The 22,007-nt window shown below is 35.9% G+C and overlaps 1 protein-coding gene across 1 annotated transcript; it reads left to right on the plus strand.

Moving 5' to 3' along the window:
• Positions 1-835: 835 nt before the first annotated feature.
• LOC143258266 (QRFP-like peptide receptor) lies at positions 836-21,403 on the plus strand. The gene is made up of 2 exons (XM_076517241.1): positions 836-1,243; positions 20,501-21,403. Exons 1-2 carry the CDS (start codon positions 901-903, stop codon positions 21,319-21,321), a joined length of 1,164 nt encoding a protein of 387 aa, XP_076373356.1. The 5' UTR covers positions 836-900; the 3' UTR covers positions 21,322-21,403.
• Positions 21,404-22,007: the final 604 nt, after the last annotated feature.

Genomic DNA, 22,007 nt, shown 5'->3' on the forward strand with positions numbered 1-22,007 from the left:
TTTGTGCTTAATTCAAAAACAAACAAGCAAAACTAACAATTCAATAACCTACTTATTAGGAACCTTACTCTTTTGATAGATGTTACGCGTCTGTGGAAATAAAATAGTTCTCCTATAAGTTATCGTGCTCGAGTCTATCACAAGGAGATTAAAGAAAGCTATCTTCGTAGCTCATAATCATTCATTTATTAATATCTATATGTATGTATATATATATATATATATAACTTATGAAACAAGAAATCAATGAAAGATCCGCAGGTAAGGGATTTCGTCAAATATTCTGACACTAGCTCTCCATTAAATTGGTTTTCTAAATGTTAATTTAATATTTATAATATGAACATTTCCTTTGGTTTTACAGACAAACAACACAAAAGTTTACTTTTGCCATGATGTGATAGAAGAACGAACATCAATATACAGAAGTTTATATTTGAAGTCTATAAAAAAACAAGAAATCGTTTTCTCCTCCAAACTGAAATTCTGGTACGTTGCCAAATTGCTCGTAAATGGGGATTTACCCTGGTGGACAAATCAAGACAATAACGATACCTCGAAAACAACAAGAAGAAGGACAAAGCGTCCATCACGACCCTCGCGTTAAAAAGAAAATTTATAGAAAAAAAATTCATTCAAGAACAAGACGATGTGCTAGAGTCGGTCTAGTTTCTCTCTGATTTGATGACTTACACTGATAAAGAATGACGAGTTAGATACTTTTCGGACCACGGATTTCTCTTCTATTTGTGTTCCTTAATATTAACGTAACCAATCGCATTCATACTACAAAAGTACGAATTCCGGTTGTGACATATGAATGTAAAAGAACACCGCAGAGCTAATTACGAAGAAAAGAAGTGTCAAAATTTTACTTTGGTAAAAAAGTGAATTAAAAAAATGAGTCCACCAATGGCTACGTCCAACCTCACAGATTACCTATCGATAGGCAATGATTCATTGTTCGAATCTGAACTTACCATAGACCCTGAAAAGTTGGCTTTCCCACCATATATTCGTGTTATATCTACTGTCTTCTGTGTAGTGATTCTGACTTTAGGAACGATAGGTAACCTGTTGGTGGCCATTGTTGTGTGTTGTACAAAGGAGCTGAGAAACTCTACCAACTTCTTTCTCATCAACCTCAGTGTTGCTGACCTTTTGGTATTACTGGTATGTACCCCCACTGTGTTAATAGAACTTCATTCAAAACCGGAAGTCTGGCTTCTAGGGGAAGGAATGTGTAAGTACATTATCACAACAGTACTTATTAAAATCTACATATATTTGTATCTTTTAACTGAATTACTGAGGTACGATGCGATTACTTGATTTATAGACTATAATTATTTAGTCTAGACGTGTTGCTACTTTTGTAAGAAGTATCCTGCACACGAAATTGTACTTAGGGAAATTTATTTTAAAATATGTAAATAAATTAACTTAAACTCTGTCCAGTCGGGGTTTACTAAAACTTATTTACACGAAGCTGTTACGAACAAACAAAGTAAAATATTTCTGGGATCCAACTCGTCCGGATATCCTCAGAAGCTCTAATCTAAAAACAACTTTTGTGTTCGAGAATAAAAATTTTATATTGGCCCGGCATGGCCAAGCGTGTTAAGGCGTTCGACTCGTAATCCAAAGGTCGCAGGTTCGAATCCCAGTCGCACCAAACATGCTCGCCTTCCCAGCCGTGAGACGTTATAATGTGACGATCAATCCCACTATACTTTGGTAAAAGAGTAGTCCAAGAGTTGACAGTGGGTAGTGATGACTAGCTGCGTTCCCTCTAGTCTTACACCGCTAAATTAGGGACGGCTAGGGCAGATAGCCCTCGAGTAGCTTTACGCAAAATTCGAAAAACAAACAGACAAAAACTTTATACGGAGAAGCATGCTACATTTTATAAGTTAAAGCTTTTTACCTATTTCGGTTTTGCTAAGTTGCATCATAAATTGCTGCCAATTCTAGGACTCTCATCAGTTCCAATATCATTTAGTATTCTGTATTTTGTACTATTATGAAGTGAAACCTGAGTCTGGTCTACTAATTTTGTGTAGTAACTTTAAAGTAACATTACACATTAAAAGAACTGTTAAAGTTAATCCTTTTTTTACCTATAAACTATAGTAATAATTACGCCATTCCAGTGACACAAAAGTATGTCTGCGGGAACCGGGTTTCGACACTTGTGGTGGGCACAGCACAGATATTACACTCTGTAGCTTTGTGTTTAACTTAAAATCTAACAATCAGGTCAAAGTTCATAATTATAAATATTATTGCTGCAGCCTCTCAGATCTGTGTATTAAATTCCTGTAGTTTTGACTGTTAACATTGCTTTCAAGCTAAAGCGTTCACTCCTGAGTTGTTTATATTATCTAATGTTATTCTGTTATTATTGTCTCGTGCATTTCACACCGCACACAAACTGATTGCTTAATACTTCTGCGATACCTTAATTCAAGACTGTACAGCTCAGTACTTATGTAACTGATGTTTGTGAGAATAAAGACAGATTTGCATTATTATTTTTTCATGCTATGTATTCGGTGACTACAATCCTGTCAACTGGATTGTTGGTGAGACAGATCTTGTAAAATGCGTCTTTAAGAAACTACGGACTTCATGGTTAGTTCAAAACTATATCTTCTGTAATTCTGAGCAAAACTATTATAAACAGTGAGGATATCTTACTGACGACCTACTGCATTTTCATAATTATAATTAAAGAAGTGAAAATATGCTAGGTACTTAATTAGCATTACGCGTTACTGGGTTTATTTTCAGCTATAATCTACTTAAATAGCTGACTCTGATCAAAGGCCAATATTAATTAATCACGAACTCTTGAAAACTCCTCTCTATAAACAGCTGATGGTAATACAAAAACTATTGTTATTACATAACACAAGTTCGATGGAAGTAAAGACAGTTCGGAGCTGCAAAAGAATGAACATTTTGGAAAACAGATGTTTAATTAAATTTTCCATCTTTTACCATCGGTTTCTAATTAGGTTTCTTGATATTCTTTCAAATGTACTTTCTCTTCTTCTTGTGTGAGGTTCGACAATTGCTTGACTTATCTCATTTCTGTACACCTAACGGCCGAATGATCAGCTTGACTTATCTCATTTCTGTACACCTAGCGGCCGAATGATCAGTTTTTCTGCTCTCTCTTTATCGGTTGGTTTGTTTTTTTAAATAATTTTAAGGTCCCAGCTGATATCTCAGAATTTAATAAGACCGTGTTGGATTTGAAAGTTATTTTTTGCTTGCTCTATTAAAGGTTCTCTTTGATATTTTGTTTTCAATGTACGTTAGAAATAATATTAACAGAAACTTATACAAGAAAATCTGAAACAGCATGAAATAAGACAAAGCAATAGAATCAGAAACTCGTTGAAAAGTTAAAACAATTATTAGCCAATGAAAATGCATTTCTCCATGCAGCAGACCAGTGGTAAAGTTTATGGACTTAGAATAATAAAATTCAGAGTTTAGCTTTCCCTGGTGGACAGATCGCTGATAACCTATTTTCAAGGATTTTGATAAAACAATAAAAGAGAGAATAAGAAATGACCAATCGACTTGAAATGTTCTCGCACTCATATATGAATAGCCTAAAAACTGGGTATTAGCACTAAAATCTATATTCATCTATTACCATCCATCCAGCTTGAGAAACGTAATGTAGGGTAAACCCCCCGGTGACCAACGAGCAAAATACAGACATTGAAACAATAGAAATGAAATGAGTTTACATTAGCCACCAAAATTACGCTGACATACGAGACTGTTTGTTTGTTTTTGTTCTTAAACACAAAGCTATACAAAAACAATGAGCTATTATGCTGTACCCACCATGAGTATTCAAAACAAATTTTTAACGTTATAAGTCTTCATACTTACAGCTGAGCCACTAGGTGGCATAAAAATGATGCAGTCACATAGAATGTCAATTTTGTTGTTTAGTTTGTTTTAAATTTCGCGAAAAGCTACACGAGGGCTATCTGAGCTAGTCGTCCCTCATTTAGCAGTGTAAGACTAGAATCATCATCACCCACTGCCAACTCTTGGGCTACTCTTTTACCAACGAATAGTGAGATTAACCGTCACATTATAACGCCCCCACGGCTGAAAGGGCGAGCATGTTTGGTGTAATGGGATTCGAACCTGCAACCCTCGGATTACGAGTTGAGTGCCATAACCACCTGGACATGCTGGGCCCAGTTTTATTGTAATAACTGTTGTAAACAATATATCGTATATATACATTAAATACATACAATTTTAAAATATGACGTCATTAGCAAACACTTGTCCTATAAGTGTGCTAAACTTACAATATACATAACTGTAGAGATACTTTAAGCATTGTCCTTTATAAAACTTCTATATTATAACATTACAATAACTGTACATATTCTCGTAGGCTTCCTGGATATATTGATATATTGACACTTCTGCCTTATATTACTTGTTTCGAGGCAGGACTAAATGTGTGCAATTTTCGTAGACGCCAAAATATCTCGGATTAAATGTCCACAGAAACATAAAAAGTTCCATAAATAATACACTAGAAAAACAACACAAAATCATTTAAACAGCGTTTAAATGCGCTTACAAAGTTTACATAAAACATGTAAACGTAATCTGTAATTTCAAGAAATATAATCATTCCAACATATCAGTTTTGTTTTTTAAAAAAATTAACATATCTAGGGGGAATGATGTCTTTATATTTCTACAAATAAAGTGCTTTGTATTTATGACAAAATTATTAAGGTGTTCATCTGCGGATCCTAATGATGGAATTTTGGTCATGCAAGTAGAAGTAAATCAGCGGTATTCTGCCATCCAAAATTCACACTAAGGAATAAATACTAGCAGAGACCGGCCAAATGATTGCTGTTAAAGTACCTTTAATGTATTCAGTTTATTCTATTTCTTTAAACATAAAATTTGTAGAATAATACAAACAAAATGTAATCATGTGTACACCCTCTTTTATTTAGATCGTACTTTATAAAATCTTAACTAATGTTGGACTCAGGTTCAATACAGAGTTAAATTAACACTGTACTTTGTACGTTTTTGTATTAACCTAGTTAGGACTAAAATATACTGTATTTAACACAATCTATAAATAAGCACATAATGTTATTCCAGAACTCAATGTCAGACCTCTTTGAGAACTTCAAACTTTTGATGTTATTCTATTAAATGGTTAATGAAAAATATGTACATCCACCTTTTGTGTTATCCTTTCATTGACAGAGCAGTTGTAGCGACTTGTTTATTGTGTTTTCCAGCTCTCTGGCGCAGGCAGACACTTGCACTGTTTTTTTGGGTAGAATTATTATTATGCACACTTATAAAGCGTACTGACAGCAGAATTATAGTATGACATTATTTTGGTGTCTGCAAATATAATTCCTTTGTATTATTCTAGAAATCCTCTATTTGAAGAAGTACTGTTTCATTATCTAAGTACGCATAAGTGCACACGACACTTCCGTCACAGACACGTGAGCAAGCGTATTATTTTATAGATACTCACAGATTATAATGCAGAAATATTTTTAAGCACGGAATGGAATGAAAGTCTACAACAAGGCCAACCGCGACTAAATAGCAATGAAAAATTATTTCAAAACATATTTTTATTATAGAATTTTACATGGAGTTTTATAGTTTTCTTATATAAAACTATATAGTCGACAATAAGTTTGTTTTGTTTTGGCCCAAATGAGCCAAGCCCCCTCAGCCCCCCTCCCCATTATTGTTACCCACATATATTCATAAAATATGGAAAACACAATCGTCATTGTTGCTTAACAATTAACATCAAACAGACATAGATCTGTAGAACTCAACGTCTTCATTAAGACGGAAGTATGTGTCATGCGTCCCATAGCAACGTACTGAATGCACTGAAACTTATGCGCTGTATTGCCGTTCCTTGTGTAATGCCATTCTATCTTGAGCTTTAGCGAAGATTAGACAACCACGTTGATTTCAAGTTATAACAGATCATCAGGGATTTTACTTGATAAACCAAAGGTTTCACAGGTATTTACCCATTAATTTCATTTATCTTTTATTGAAAAGTAAAACATAGCACGCATGTATAAGTGTATTGTGTATAGATCAAAACTATGAAGCATTTAACCAGTGTTGTGTCCTCTGTGAGATCATTTTGCATTGTGTATCAGCCATCGAAAATTGTACTGATGATTGTGGCATACACTTAAAATTGTGACTTACAATCCAATTAATGTTATACTTATGATTAGAAAATAACCTTACATGTTAACTGACCAAATAATATTTCTAAACAGTTCTAGAATCAATTTTGAAATTGTCATTGGGCTATTTAGAAGTGCCTAATTTAATGTAATGTAGAAGTTACATTATTGTAACAGGTGCTTGTCACACTTATGATAATAAGAACAATATCACAATCACAGTTTCACCTGTATGAATAATATGAACTTATGAAGAAACCAGCCTTTCTTTGAAGGTCAACTGCAATTTAGACATTTTGTTTTGGTGCTACTATGGCCATTCAATATCCAGGTCGCGAGTTTGCTTTGTTCGAGCGCGCAATTCCCGCCTCAAACGCCTTTAGCGTATGATCACTGAGCCGCTGACCATGGTGTACGCTCTGCGTATGGCTAACGATCGGCTCAGCTCGATCGAGATCCAGATGCCAGCATCACGCAGCCACCCCCACTCACTTCCATTAGCTGCCCACAGTTTTACAACCTGCCCTATCAAAGCTGTGTTTGTGTTCCTTAATTAGCCCTGTAATTTTACATTATCACTACCCTCTAATTAAGTACTTGTGCTATATGGTTAAAGATAAACACTTTCTCTAACACTATTTCACTGATATGTTCTGGATTTTCATGTGCTATTAATATAATTTGGTGATTTTAATGCTACAGAGCAGTTGTTCGTAATGTTGAACTATGTTTACTTGTTATTTGTTCCTTATTCATGAAATTATCCAATAGTATGTATGTTACATCTTTTTTCTTAGATTTCAATGTTTAAAATGAATATCCTTTGTGAGTCCTAATGTCAATATAAGGAGAGAAATTCCCATTTGTTTAATATAAACTTACACAACTTGGAAGTAAGAAGTGGTACCAGCAGTCAGCCGGCTCAGGGGTCACTTTGACGTTCGCGTGCTCTATATAAAAGGGAGTTATGTTTGTTTACGCAGCTCTCGCTCTCTCTGGTACTCGGCCTCACACTGGAACACACACTCAGTTTGGATTAGTAAAAGGAAATCAAAAACAGCGACTCGTTTTCAAACAAGGACACCAGCACACAAGACAAGAGTCAGACATCACCCACCAAAACATAAACTGGTCATACTACACATAGGGTTAATTATGGAACACTACCTGCTACCCAAGAAGAGGCAGCGAGTAGATGGTCCTACAAACACATGTGGTGCAAGTGAGGAGAACAATGGTGATCGTGATGGTGAGAATACGAACACGACTAGTGAGGGACCCCAGCCGCAAGAGGGCACCACTCACACCCAGGATGAAAAACTACCACCAGGATCCAAGGACCTGATTCAGCTTCCAGCAAGTGGTCCTACCTGTCCAAACTTGAAGAGATACTTGGAATACAGCGGCCAGTCAAGGTTATTCAACAAGAATTGGCGTGATCAGCAGTGGTGGTTGGAGTACTTTGTGACCCAAGATACTGCATTCTGCTTCACATGTCGTCTTTTCAGTCACACACACTTCAGTAAAACTGAGAAGTCCTTCACCCATGAAGGCTTCTGGAACTGGAAGAAGGCGACCACATCACTGAAGTCCCATGATAACTCTGAAGGACAAAAGTTTGCCATGCAAGCTTGAGCAGAGTTTAAATTGCAGAAAACAAAGGGTGCAAGGATCCAACATGCTCTCGATGCAATCTATGCTAAAACTGTGGAGGAAATCCGGCAGTACATAAGAGCCGTGATAGATGCGCTGCTCTACACAGCCTGAATGAAGCCCAGAGAGGTCACAGGAGAGGTAGTCAGTCAGATAACAGGGGAAATTCCCTGGAACTTCTTGATATGATTTCCAGATATGATGAAATCGTGAAGAAGAAGCTGAGTGGTCCTGGCAATGCCAAGTACATGCACCATGATATTTAAAACGAACTGCTTGATATCATAGCTGGAATGATCAGGAAGGATATCAGCAAAGAGGTCATGGAAGCTGAGCATTTTGCCCTAATGGTGGATGAAACAGAGGATGTGAGCAAACAAGAACAGCTGTCCATTGTGGTAAGGTACCTCCACCAGCAGAGCCTTCACGAGGAGTTTCTAAACTTCACAGCTGCTGAGGATCTGGATGCAGATTCATTGCTCAAGAAAATCATAAAGATTCTGGCTAAATGTGGTATTTACCATAATGCCTGCATTGGCCAGTGCTATGACGGAGCTGCAGTCATGTCACATCAGTGGCGTACAAGAGAAGTTCAGGAGAGAGGTGTCTCAGGCTGTGTATGTCCATTGCTATGCACACAAGCTCAACCTTGTGCTAGTTGATTGTGTGCACAACGTCCAGGCTACAGCAGAGTTCTTTGTGACAATTCAGAAACTGTACAAATTCTTCTCTACATCGGTTGTGCATGAAGAATTTCTGAAGGTACAGAAGGATCTTGAACCTGTGAACCAGCACATAGAGTTGAAGCGACTGTCAGACACAAGAGGGGCCTGTCAACATGCTGCTTGTCTGGCTGTGAAAAAACCCTCCCTGTTATTGTGACAACCCTAAAGCGTCTTGTGGAGGGGACAATGTCTACAGAGCCACTGAATCAAAGGTTCTGTGCATCCTCCTAGATTAGCAGTTCGTAACCAGTCTAGTCCATAAAAAACTACTGCTGATGACAAAACAGCTATCAGACCACCTCCTGTCACCAGACCTGCAGCTGGCCTCCGCAGAGAACCTAGTACAATCTGTCATCTCTGGTTTCTCTGAAATTAGAACTGAAGCAGTATGGAAAGACTTGGAAGAGTCTGCTGAGGATATATGTAAGAGCGATCTGCCCCCAGACACCTGGACGAATTTATAATCACATCTAGTGCTGGCCAAAGAGATGAACCAACATCAGATGCCAGGAGATACACCTTCTAAGCCATCATTGACAGGATGCTCAACGAACTGAATAGAAGATTCTTCTCTGATGCATGAAGTGTTCTAATGGGTGCAACTGCATTGAACCCCAAACACTCCACATTTCTGGACAAGCAAGCACTCTTAGGAATGGCAGCAAACTATGGTGTGGCAGAAGATGACCTCGCAGTGGAGGTCCACCAGTTGAACCGGCTAATTGCCAGGAAGAAAGACAAGCGGCAGGAAGTATCCACACCATTGGAGCTTGCAACCATGCTAGAGCCATACAAAGATGCCTTTATGGATCTCCACAAACTTGTATGCATCGCTGTGACCCTGTCTGTCACTTCAGCTGCCTGTGAGAGAAGTTTCTCATGTCTGAAGCTTCTCAAGACATACTTGCGCAACAACAGCAACCTTGCTATCATATCAGTAAACTCCAGGAGTGCAAAACAACTCGATATTGATACTGTTATAGACACATTTGCTGTCAATCACCAGAACAGGCGCATTGTTTTGAAGTAATATTTGACTATAAACACAACATGATGAAAGATAGTTAACCTGATAGTGACCTTACTTTTCCTCAGAGTGTATTAACTTCACATGAGATTATTCGTTTCTGCTATGTAAACTATGACTTTATGTTATATTTCTTTCGATTTGTAGCTTTACTCTTAGTGGTATATTAAATGTTCAATCTAAGCTAATCTTGATTTTCTTTATTATTATGTATTACCTTGGGTGGAATTTAGGTGAGCTTCATCTTTTACATATACGCATATTTTCATAAACAGATTATTTCTAATTTGTAATAATGAATTATTAATCAGAGTATGAGTTTCTAATGAAAACTGCATTGAAAACGCAGTTCAAAATAGCACACCTTTCTGAAATGTACCTTGGTATTTATATTATTATAATTTACCATCAATACTTCATATTGATGGCATTTTGGGAAGCCCTTCCACAGTTTACCTCATCCCCCCCCCTCAACGAAAATATCCTGATGCCGCCAATAGGCAGCTTATATAACTTGCTAATGCAAAACACGCACAGCTACTGTGTTGTTACATGTGGTCAAGTTTTTGGCACCATTTCTTACAATAGCTGCACTCATAATACGATCTAGCTGCAGATAAAGACAAAAGTTTGTTTGTTTGTTTTGGTGAAAGGCCATATTAACCTATCTAAAGTGTCCACTGCGATTGGAGTCTTTAAACAGCGTTTTACTTAGTAACGCGCCTGTTTATCACAATCTTTTAAATTCTATTGAAATGGTTTCTAACGACAGAAGTCTCTCGCCTGTACCGAGCTAAAAAGAATTATATAAATATTTATCCAAACTTTTAGATCAAGTTTTTCGTGTGTGTGTGTGTTTGTAGTTAGTCACAAAGCTACACAATGATATGCCGGTGCTGTAGTCGTGGTGGGCAGAGCAAAGATAATCCATTGTGTAGCTTTGCGCTTAACAACAAACATAGATTTCTAATCATGGATGGAGTTTATTTTCTTTGACCTAAGAAGTATTTTTTATGCATCTATTAGCTTCGTAAATAGCTCTGGTTGGATGTGTTATCCATGTGTCTTACTTTATAACAAGATTTTCTAGAGTTAGTATCTTGTTATTAGCTTCGTAAACAGCTCTAGTTGGATGTGTTATCCATGTGTCTTACTTTATAACAAGATTTTCTAGAGTTAGTGTCTTACTATTAGCTTCGTAAACAGCTCTAGTTGGATGTGTTATCCATGTGTCTTACTTTATAACAAGATTTTCTAGAGTTAGTATCTTACTATTAGCTTCGTAAACAGCTCTAGTTGGATGTGTTATCCATGTGTCTTACTTTATAACAAGATTTTCTAGAGTTAGTATCTTACTATTAGCTTCGTAAACAGCTCTATTTGGATGTGTTATCCATGTGTCTTACTTTATAACAAGATTTTCTAGAGTTAGTATCTTACTATTAGCTTCGTAAACAGCTCTAGTTGGATGTGTAATCCATGTGTCTTACTTTATAACAAGATTTTCTAGAGTTAGTATCTTACTATTAGCTTCGTAAACAGCTCTATTTGGATGTGTTATCCATGTGTCTTACTTTATAACAAGATTTTCTAGAGTTAGTATCTTACTATTAGCTTCGTAAAGAGCTCTATTTGGATGTGTTATCCATGTGTCTTACTTTATAACAAGATTTTCTAGAGTTAGTATTTTACTCTTACTTAGCTTTCCGATATTCTTCAAGACAAATTCTTGTACCGTCTTTGCTTTAATGTAGGCTTTAGTTTAAATTGGATGTTAAACGTTTCTTCAATGTGTTCTTGGAATCAGGTCAAAACTTTCTTTCTTTACCATGAAGGAGATTTCCTTGTCACAGCTTCTTGCTGTTTTAGAACGTCTCAATTTTCTACTTGTGAATGGAGTTTTTAGAACATTCATATTTCTTATTTACTCTTCAAAGGAGTGATTTATAATTCTTTAATATCCTTTTCACGATTTTTAAAGCTTCGTTCGTCTCGCTTTCGATGTAACACAAACAATCATTTCCAAAACTGCCGATTACTTTCCTTGGAGCCCCCATATGGCCAAGTGGTTAGGGTCCTCGACTCGTTATCTGAGGGTCAAGGGTTCAAATTTCCGTCATACCAAACACGCTCATCCTTTCAGCCGTAGGGACGTTATATGTTTCAGTCGATTTCACTATTCGTTGGTAAAAGAGTAGCCCAAGATGGCGGTGGGTAGTGATGACTAGCTGATGATAATCTGGAACAAGTAGTATGCTACTGGAGCTCACATCACTTCAACTCCATTATTGCTGTTATTCAGCATTTATTATATCTCAGGTACTCTAATGTTAACTACATTCATAGATGGCGCCACGACCAAATTTCGGCCTATAATACACTTCTGCGATTGTGTATCCTGAGATACATTTTTACTTCAAGTGAGTTTCTTGTCATCACGAACTTGTGCGATCGATGACCGTCAATTAATTAATCACGTAAAACACTGACGAAGGACATTAAGAAGCGAGTGTTGAAAGCGGGTAACAAAAAGCACTCATACCGCCATTACTTGGTCCCTACCTTCACCTGCAAAGTCATCTTAACCATCACACAGTGTATACTACGTTTTAAATATGTATAAAATGAATTCTGAAAGCTTTCGTTAGGTAATAATGAATGCTGAAAAATATGTTATCATAAATTATATTAAAGTTAGGATTTTTATGTTATATATCACAACATCCATCTCCACATTTATTTTTAAAGTTCATAACCCGGACAAAGAACGGGTACTTCAGCTTGTCATACATAAACTTTAGGCTTATTGCTGAATGGTGACGTCCTATGAGAAATAGTAAAAGTTTATTCTAGTAAAAACAATCAGTAATAAATAACTGATCTTACAAATAAATAAATAATATCGTATTATTAATCTTTCCTCTAATTCGTATTTCTAAATATCGTAAATAACGTTCATAATACTTAGGAACAAGAGTATAAACATGTACGAGATTGTAGGGGACGTTGCAGTTGGATGTTAGGTTATTAATTAATATAGGTGTCCGTACATATATCTTTAATTTTGGTTTCTGTTCTTGTATAAGTAAGGTGTCTTTCATTTTACATTTGTTTATATTTGTTTCCCTACTTAATATCTGGGGTTTTCTATGGTTATGTTGTGTTTATTTGATTTACAGTCTTCAAAAACGTATGAAAGTGTTTTTTTGTTCTTTCAATCTAGTTTTCATTTTTCTACTTGTTTCTCCAATATAGAAGTCCTGACAGTTGTTGTATTGTATTTTATAAATAATGTTAGTGTTGTCTTTGTCAGTGTAGTTTTTACATAGTATGGATTTTAGTTTTGTACCTGGTTTTTAAATAAATTTGGTGTTTAATGAACTGTTGTGTTTTGTTATAATAAGTTTTTTTCCAAATGTTGGTTATTTTTCGCTGATGAACATAAGGTATGCAGCAGTATAAGGTTTTGTAGTTTGTTGTATCCTGGGATTTATTATTGTTTGTTTGTTGTTGGTCTAGGTGTTGGCGTGTAACTTTTTCCACGGTTATTTTGATGAAATTTGTTGATGTTGATGAAGTGTTGTTTTATTTTGTTGATTTCATCGTTAATTTTATCAGGTGAACATAGTTTTGTGGTTGTGTTTATTTGGTTTATTAATATGTTGAGTTTTGTTTCATGTGTTAAGTCCCAGGTAATGTATAGTTCAGTATGGGTGATTTTTCTGTTTTGAATAGTGCATTAGTTCTGGTGATCTTGAGGTTAAGAAATTATATCTAGTTAGTTTTTTCTGTTCATTGGTGAACTTAATGTTGGTGCATCAAGTAAACGTGGTTTAAAAAACTAAGTGTATGTTTTGTAAATGTGAATCCAGCAATTGTATCATCAACATACCTGTACCAGTATAATGGTGGGTATAAGGCTGAATTGATCGCTTGAGATTCAATCTGTGTCATAAAAGTTGTGTTTACATTTGGTAAAGGTTGAAGTGATTAGTTTCGACTGCACTGAGTTTCGACAAGTAAAAATATAAATGGTTTTGAATTAAACATGTAATTTTCTCTTATAAACAGGCGTAGCTATGGTGATAAGATACAACACACCAAATGTTTTTTTGTTTTTTTTTTTTAATTTTCGCGCAAATCTACACGAGGGCTATATGAGCTAGTCGTCCCTAATTTAGCAGCGTAAGGCGAGAGAAAAGACAGCTAGTCATCACCATCCACCACCAACTCTTGGGCTAAACTTTTACCAACGAATAGCGGGATTTACTGTAACATTATAACGCCTCCACTGCTGAAAGGGCGAGCATGTTTGGTATAACGAGGATTCGAGCCCGCGCCCCTTGGATTAGAAGTTGAGCGCCCTAACTACATGACCATGCCGGGCCACACACACTCAAACCAATGAAAGTTATTGTAGGCTAATTGTTTACGTTAATGAAGGAATATTTTGTTTTAAAGTCAACTGGAAGTTAATATAATTTAGGATTAGTCCTCAAAGAAGTGTGTAATTATTCTCTCAGAATAAAAGAAATCATAAGTCATCTATTTTTCCAAGTAATTTTGATTTAGAAATATTTTTGAGTGTTATAGCTGAAATATTTCATAAATTTGTAGCTATTATGGCATATTTTTTCTAAACAAGTTGATTGTTATTCACGATCTTTGTGTTAATTAAATGTGTTTCAAAGTGTTGTGATACAATATTTCTGTTGACTACACAACCATAATTTGGACATTTTTAAAATCAAATGAAACACAACTTGGCCCTTATAAGTGGCCCAGCAAGGGTAGATGATTAAAGTGTTCGACTCACAATCTGTGGGTCGCGGGTTCGAATTCCAGTCACACCAAACATGTTCGCCCTTTCAGCCGTAGGAGTGTAATAATGTACGATCAATCCCACTGTTCGTTGGCAAAAAAGTAGCCCAAGAGTTGGCGGTGGAACGGCAAACGCTGAAAAACCTTGTGTAGGTTTGCGCGAAATTAAAAGAACACTAGTAACAATTAAACCGTTACTAGTAGCTGACCAAGTTTCAGTTCATGATATAATTGATGTTTTCCTTTCCTATGGTAAATGACACTATTCTTTAGCAACCAAGTTCAAGAAAATTCATATGTATTCAGATGGCTCAGTCTGGAGTCTAGCTAACATAGGTGTATGTTTACTGTTCTATAAAAACTTTCTGAACTGAATATTCACTAGTGATTAAGACAAGTACATACTTCACTTACCATTTCTGCGCCCAGCATGGCCAGGTGGTTAAGGTGCTCGATTCGTAATCTGAGGGTTGCGGGTTGGAATCAGCGTCGCACCAAACGTGATCGCCCTTTCAGCCGTGAGGGCGTTATATGTTACGGCGTATCTCACTATTCGTTGGTGAAAGAGTATCCCAAGAGTTGGCGGTGGAGGTGATGACTACTTGCCTTCCCGCTAGTCTTACACTGCTAAATTAGGGACCAGTAGTGCAGATATCCCTCTTGTTGCTTTGCGCGAAATTTAAAACAAAATAAACAAATAAAACATTTCTACTGTGATATGGCATATACGAGAGAAGTGAACGTTAATCCTTAAAACGATCAAATTGTAACTTAAGATATAAACTATATTGCTTGCTGAACTTCTGTCTTGAAAAATGTTTATTATTTAGTTTTGACGTCAGAATTATCATGTTTCACTACAAGCTATCCTGTTCTTCAACCTGTAGGCAGACAGTGAAATCAGGCCTTTGCAGCACAAAGAAATACACCCTTTAGTGACATTTTTACCGGATGGTCTACAACAACCACCATATTCTTAGAGAACTGGCAGTGGAAACCAAAACTCTTCTGGAATAAGAGCTACTCCTGGATTCAATGTTCATGCAGTCATGAAAGACTAACAATGACTGTAGTTACAGTTACTGGTTTGGTTTGTTTTGAATTTCGCGCAAAACTACACGAGGGCTATCTAATTTAGCAGTGTAAGACTAGAGGGAAAGAAGCTAGTCATCATCACCTACCGCCAACTCTTGGGCTACTCTTTTACCAACGAATAGTGGAATCGACCGTCACATTATAACGCCCCCACAGCTGGGAGGGTGACCATGTTTTGGTGTGATGGGGATTCGAACCCGCGACCCTCGGATTATGAGTCGAGTGCCTGAACCACCTGGCCATGTCGGGCCTACAGTTACTGAAGCTATATCATTAGCCTCTGCATCAACAGTAAAGTAAAAGAAACTAATTGCAGAAAGCGTTATTGAAGCTAGGGATAAAAACATAGGCTGATGCAATTAGTGTTCTGTAGATGAATGATCTAACATCATATATCGTCACAATGATGTGATAAATTGTCCGATAAAGCAACTTAGGATAGATACACCACTCTCAGAACATTTTGTCCAAAGTTTCATAGTTTGAGGAAGAAACCACTGTCTCAATGGTTTGATTCTGTAACAGCCACTTAAATCATTAAAATACTCAATCAATATGACCCTTGCAAGTAGGAGGGTCAAATCTCTTGCCTAGAAAACATACGAATTCAAGAAATCGACTTCTCGATATGACATTGCCAATTCAGGTCAACAACTGAACTGTGATCTGGATTCTGACACAGAAAAAAGAAGATAAACACTGAAGTCAACCTATCAATGAGAGCCAGTGTCTTACCGATGATAATCAGTGAATCTTAAAGTAGAGTTCACACCTGAAAAAAGATATTCAAAGAGCCGAAAAGGCTCTCCTGAAATGTTTCACCATAAGGACTTCACTAAAGGCTCTCTAAAAGATTTCTGTCGATTATCTGAAAGTGCTGAACTAATATTGTATCTATGATTTCAATATGCATTTCAATCTTCTTTTCCTTTTCTCTTGTATTATATTCAATCTTAATTCAGTTTTATTCACCTTTATAGTGGGTTTACACTTTAATTATTTAATGAAACCATATTTCTAAATTTTGCTTCATTTCACGTTTAAGTTATGTAGTGAATTTCAAAACTTTGAAATCAGTTTTGGTCAATTCATAATTTTAGTTCGTTTGTGTACATTATTCATTTAATCATGTTCATATTTCAGTTTTCAGTTTATTTCATTTTGCATTTGGTTTCCTTTTATATCATAATTGTGTTTTGGTATTATTTTAATTTTCTATATGGAATTTATATGCGTTTTCTTATGCACCATTCTGAAAATTATTTTATATATATTTATAACTCTAAATATAAATATTGGCTGGCTTTCTTTCCCTGATTAATTGCATTTTGGTTTCATGTTAATGGGTTTGCCTTCAGTTTTGTTTATGTTAAGTCACAGTTAATTTTGTGACCTGGCATGGCCAGGTGACTAGAGCACTGAAATCACAGTCCGAGAATCAGGGTCTTGTTGTCACAGTCGAGGATCAGGGTCTTGTTGTCACAAAAATTTCTTCAATACCAATTAGCCAGTTTTCACAGTCACCACGACAAACACTTTTAATCCAAACGATGTATGTTTCTTTATGAAATTTATTACACAAGACTCTCTAGCTTCTAGCCTTCTTGCTCTTGAAGAAGAATAGTCAATTGTACCAATTCCTCTGGATCTTCAGAAATCTGTCACAGAGTACTGGCATCATCCAGTAATACCTTGTTTGCGGTCGTATCATCCAGTAATGATTCTCATCAGAAACTGAATTAAATCAGACCAAGTAACTCATATATCAATGAAGGAAAGTTTTGGGTTTAATGGACTTGTTTCTTTCTTTTAAATGAGCTTATCAGGCCTGCAAGATTAAAAAAAAAACATGTATAGCCGTAGATAAACAAAAGACATTCTCAGATTACAACAGGTAAGCTTTACATGTAAAACTTTCGTTTAAAGAAAGACCTTATAATGGTAGAGGAAAGATATATTCAAAAGATTCAAAACATTGTTTTACACAACGTTGGCTGGAAACGGTGATGGTCAAAATAATTATTATTCATTATCACAAATATTATTTATATTATTTGCAAATACAAATTACTTTTTGGCGCTCAAAACCGTGATTTTAAAGATTCTCAACTATTCCGCCTCTAATAGTTTAGCCCAGAAAATGAGTTTTGGTTTTCAACGAAATCTCTCTTTAATCTGTCGTTACGCGTGGATCATGACCAAGCAGAGAATTCTTTATGGTTGTAAGATAATCATAGGATCTAAGGCTAATATCTTTGGTAAGAAGGATTACAGAGATTTGTTTATTGATATTAGATAATGATTGGATCTAAGATCATTAAGAGTGTAATGAAACAAACGGGAAAAGAAATTGTTACAAATTCAGAGAATTTCATCGACCAACACACAATACAACAATATTTATCTGAGAAACAAATATTACTCTAATTCTATGTAGTCATTTATAGTATTTACATCATTTTCTATGGCCCAAATAAGTACTTTGGATAGATTTCTAGGGAGCCATACAAGTTCGTGAAGATTATGAACTATGAAACTTTAGCACGCACACATGAACATTTAAATATATGTACCTCTTAATCTCTCTCACCTAAACTATTTACACACATATATACACGTATACGTTAAGTCAGAAACTCTCCATCTAATATAGAATTAATGAACGATATTACTTTATTTCTCTTGTCTCATTTAAGAGCTCAGTAAAGTTTGGTTGTCATGTTAACGTGTTGTAATTTCTTTCAGATAAGTTTGTTTGTGTTGAATATCGCGCAAAGCTACTCGAGGGCTATCTGTTCTAGTCGTCCCTAATTTAGCAGTTTTAGACTAGAGGGAAGGCAGCTATTCATCACCACCCACCGCCAACTCTTGGGCTACTCTTTTATCAACGAATAGTGGGATTGACCGTAACATTATAACGCCCCCACGGCTGAAAGGGCGAGTATGTTTGGCGCGTCGGGGATGCGAACCCGCGACCCTCAGATTACAAGTTGCACGCCTTAAACCACCTGGCCATGCCGGGCCTATATTTCAGACAAGCCTCCAATATATTACGATTTCAAGTAGCCTGAAATTTAGTTAATTTATAATTTTATTCTAGAAGTTTAATGTCGAGATGTATCAAATTTATGATGTTTGTCAACTATATTGATACACAGTTTTCTTTGTTAACAAAAATATATTTCAATATACAAATTATAATACAGTTTATAATAATCGTCATTACAAATAATGATTTATGTACAGTTTTACTACCTTACAAACAGTGTTGAGTCTTCTATCCAATCTGGAATTTCCTTATTAACTTATCGAGGGTTCACGATGATCGAATTAATTTCAAGTTGATATAGGTATAATTCACTTAACGGGCAGCTAGCTATCTCTTTGCTAATTACACGTGAGTTTTCACCGCTGAAAGTATATAATGTCTTTGAAAAATACTAACGTACGAAGTTAATCTGCTGAAGTTAAACGGCTTGTAATATTTGAAATCTATCATATTCCTGGTGAAATATCTGTAGTTTCCCGACTAATAAGCGTTAATCACAGTTATAACTTCCGAAATTTATAGCACACCACCTGTAGCATGCCAACAATATAATAACTGTCTCTTGGTGCGTCGGTTTATAAACGTTAAAGCGAGATTCTAAAATTTTAGTTGGTCCAACAATACTCTAGTGCTTTCATAAACATTTGTTGTTGAATCTCACATTCGAGAATCTTCTAAAAATTTAGGGAATAGGCAGGAATTTCGTAATACATATTCAACATTATAAGATACATGCATTTCTAAAACATTTAATTTACTTAAACGTTGTTATTAAAATAAATATATAATAGTAAATCCATCACAATCAGCACTAGAAAGACTACACAACATTACAAATGTTACAAAACGTTTTAGGCTGTTTACTTATGTAATATTGAATATCATATTTCTTTGTTAAAATTATAAAACCATATGAAGACATATATATATATGTGTGTGTTTTATACAAAAAAGTCACATTAGACTATTTGCTGCGTTCACTGAGTGGAATCTAACCCCTGATTTTAGCATTGTAAATTGTCTACTTACTACTCTTTTACATGGGTTTGTTTTAGTTTGTTTTGAATTTCGCACAAAGCTACTAGAGGGCGATCTGTGCTAGCCGTCCCTAATTTAGCAGTGTAAGACTAGAGGGAAGGCAACTAGTCTTCACCCCCACCGCCAACTCTTGGGCTACTCTTTTACCAACGAATAATGGAATTGACCGTCACATTATAACACCCCACGGCTGAAAGGGCGAGAATGTTTGGCGCGACGGGGATGTGAACCCGCGACCCTCAGATTACAAGTTGCACGCCTTAACACGCTTGGCCATCCCGGGCCCTTTTACATGGGATATATACATCTAACGAACTTAGATGTTAACACAGTATACATCATTCCCGATAAACCTGGACTGCTGATGTTATTTTAACGGATAGTACAGCATTTGGCTAAAAAAAAAAATTGGATCTAAAGCATTTTGGCTAAAAAAAATACAATGGATCTAAAGCATTTTAAAACGTCTTTTAAATAATAAGGTTAATTATTTTATGTTTCAAAATAATGATACGTAATTGTTTCATCTAATAAGAACAGTTTTTAATTTCACAGCGTTTTAATAAAAATTAGAGAAAAAGTTTATGTCCACGAAATGATAAAATTAGGTATAAATAGTTTAACAATAAAACTCTTTATATATAGGTAAAGCAAAAAATCTAAAATTTATTTTGTATATTTTATAGGATGACAAAATACCAAGTTTATTTTGCTAGCGTTTAGTCTCTCAAACAAATACTTTATCTTTTAATTTCACACGCTTTTAAGTGTTGATGAAAGCTGAATACTAGATATCTATTGTAATCCAGTATTTCATTCCATTTATTTCTATTTCCAGGCAAAGCTGTTCCGTTTGTGGAGCTGATAGTGGCACACGGTTCCATCCTTACCATCCTGGCCATCAGCTTTGAACGTTACTACGCTATTTGTAAACCCTTAAAGGCCAGCTACAAGTGTACCAAGATGAGGGCCCTCATCATCATTGTTGTTGTGTGGGTAGTGTCTATCATGATCACCAGCCCTATTCTAGCCATTGCCGAGTACACGTACGTGGAATACATTGACGGCTCGTTGGTTCCCGTGTGTCTCACACAAGCAAACTCACTATGGAAAAAACTCTATTTTATTCTCATATCTAGTGTCTTTTTCTGGGTGCCATTCGTTGTCCTTCTTATCATTTATGGGATGATTACAAAGCGATTAGTTGTGGATCGCAGTATTTTCACTTCTGTTGCTGAAAACACGCAGATGCTTGCTCGAAAACAGGTGGTTGTGATGTTGGCGGCGGTAGTAACGAGTTTCTTTGTTTGTCTTCTGCCCTTCCGTACCTTCACAATGTGGTCCATCGTGGCTTCTTCAAAGCAGGTACAATCCCTTGGAATGGAGGGCTACTACTTACTTCTTTACTTCTGTCGTGTAATGTTTTATGTAAACTCTGCTGTCAACCCCATACTCTATAACGTCATATCTTCTAACTTCAGAGAAGGTTTCATGAGGTTATTTGATTGCACAAATACCCGCCGCCTCTTGCGTCAAGACACATTAACACCGACCACTTCTGTAAACCACTATATTAAACATACCTCTTTGAACGGTAAACCATGTTACCATACATCATTATCACTAAAAAGTTCATTTTGCACAGAAACACATGTCTAACTTTACCACAGGACGATAATAAATCATATTTTGTATTACCTTCGTAAGGAAACCATTTTCCCTGACTTTCATGTCCTGTCAGCTAGTTTTTCATATTCCACGTAACATTTCATGTCCTATCAGTTAGTTTTTCATATTCCACGTAACATCTCATATCCTATCAGCTAGTTTTTTCATATTCCACGTAACATTTCATGTCCTATCAGTTAGTTTTTCATATTCCACGTAACATCTCATATCCTATCAGCTAGTTTTTCATATTCCACGTAACATCTCATGTCCTATCAGCTAGTTTTTCATATTCCACGTAACATCTCATACTCTAGTTTACGCTTTATAAACCCTACAGGTTTTGCTTCAAAGTTACTTTAAAACACCTCGACATTCATATTTAGAATGAAAATTTACTGTCAAATGTTGTATACCATCAAGTTAAGATTCAACATAACTTATATTTTATGAATATTCAAACGGGAACATTTTATCTTGAGTTGAAATTCCTTGAATTCCAATTTCTTGGTTACATCCATAAATTTAACGTCATTATCCTCACGTGAAGATTTCTCCTTATTTTACAAGTTACCTCGTGGGTGTATTTCATCTCACCTTTGTGTATTCTTTTTATTCACGTGTATCCCCCTCTCCACACACTTAGCAGCTTTAACTCCCTCTAGAATTGCTGAATA

Source organism: Tachypleus tridentatus, chromosome 7 (genome assembly GCF_004210375.1).
Source record: "Tachypleus tridentatus isolate NWPU-2018 chromosome 7, ASM421037v1, whole genome shotgun sequence".
In the NCBI taxonomy this organism is placed as follows: domain Eukaryota; kingdom Metazoa; phylum Arthropoda; class Merostomata; order Xiphosura; family Limulidae; genus Tachypleus; species Tachypleus tridentatus.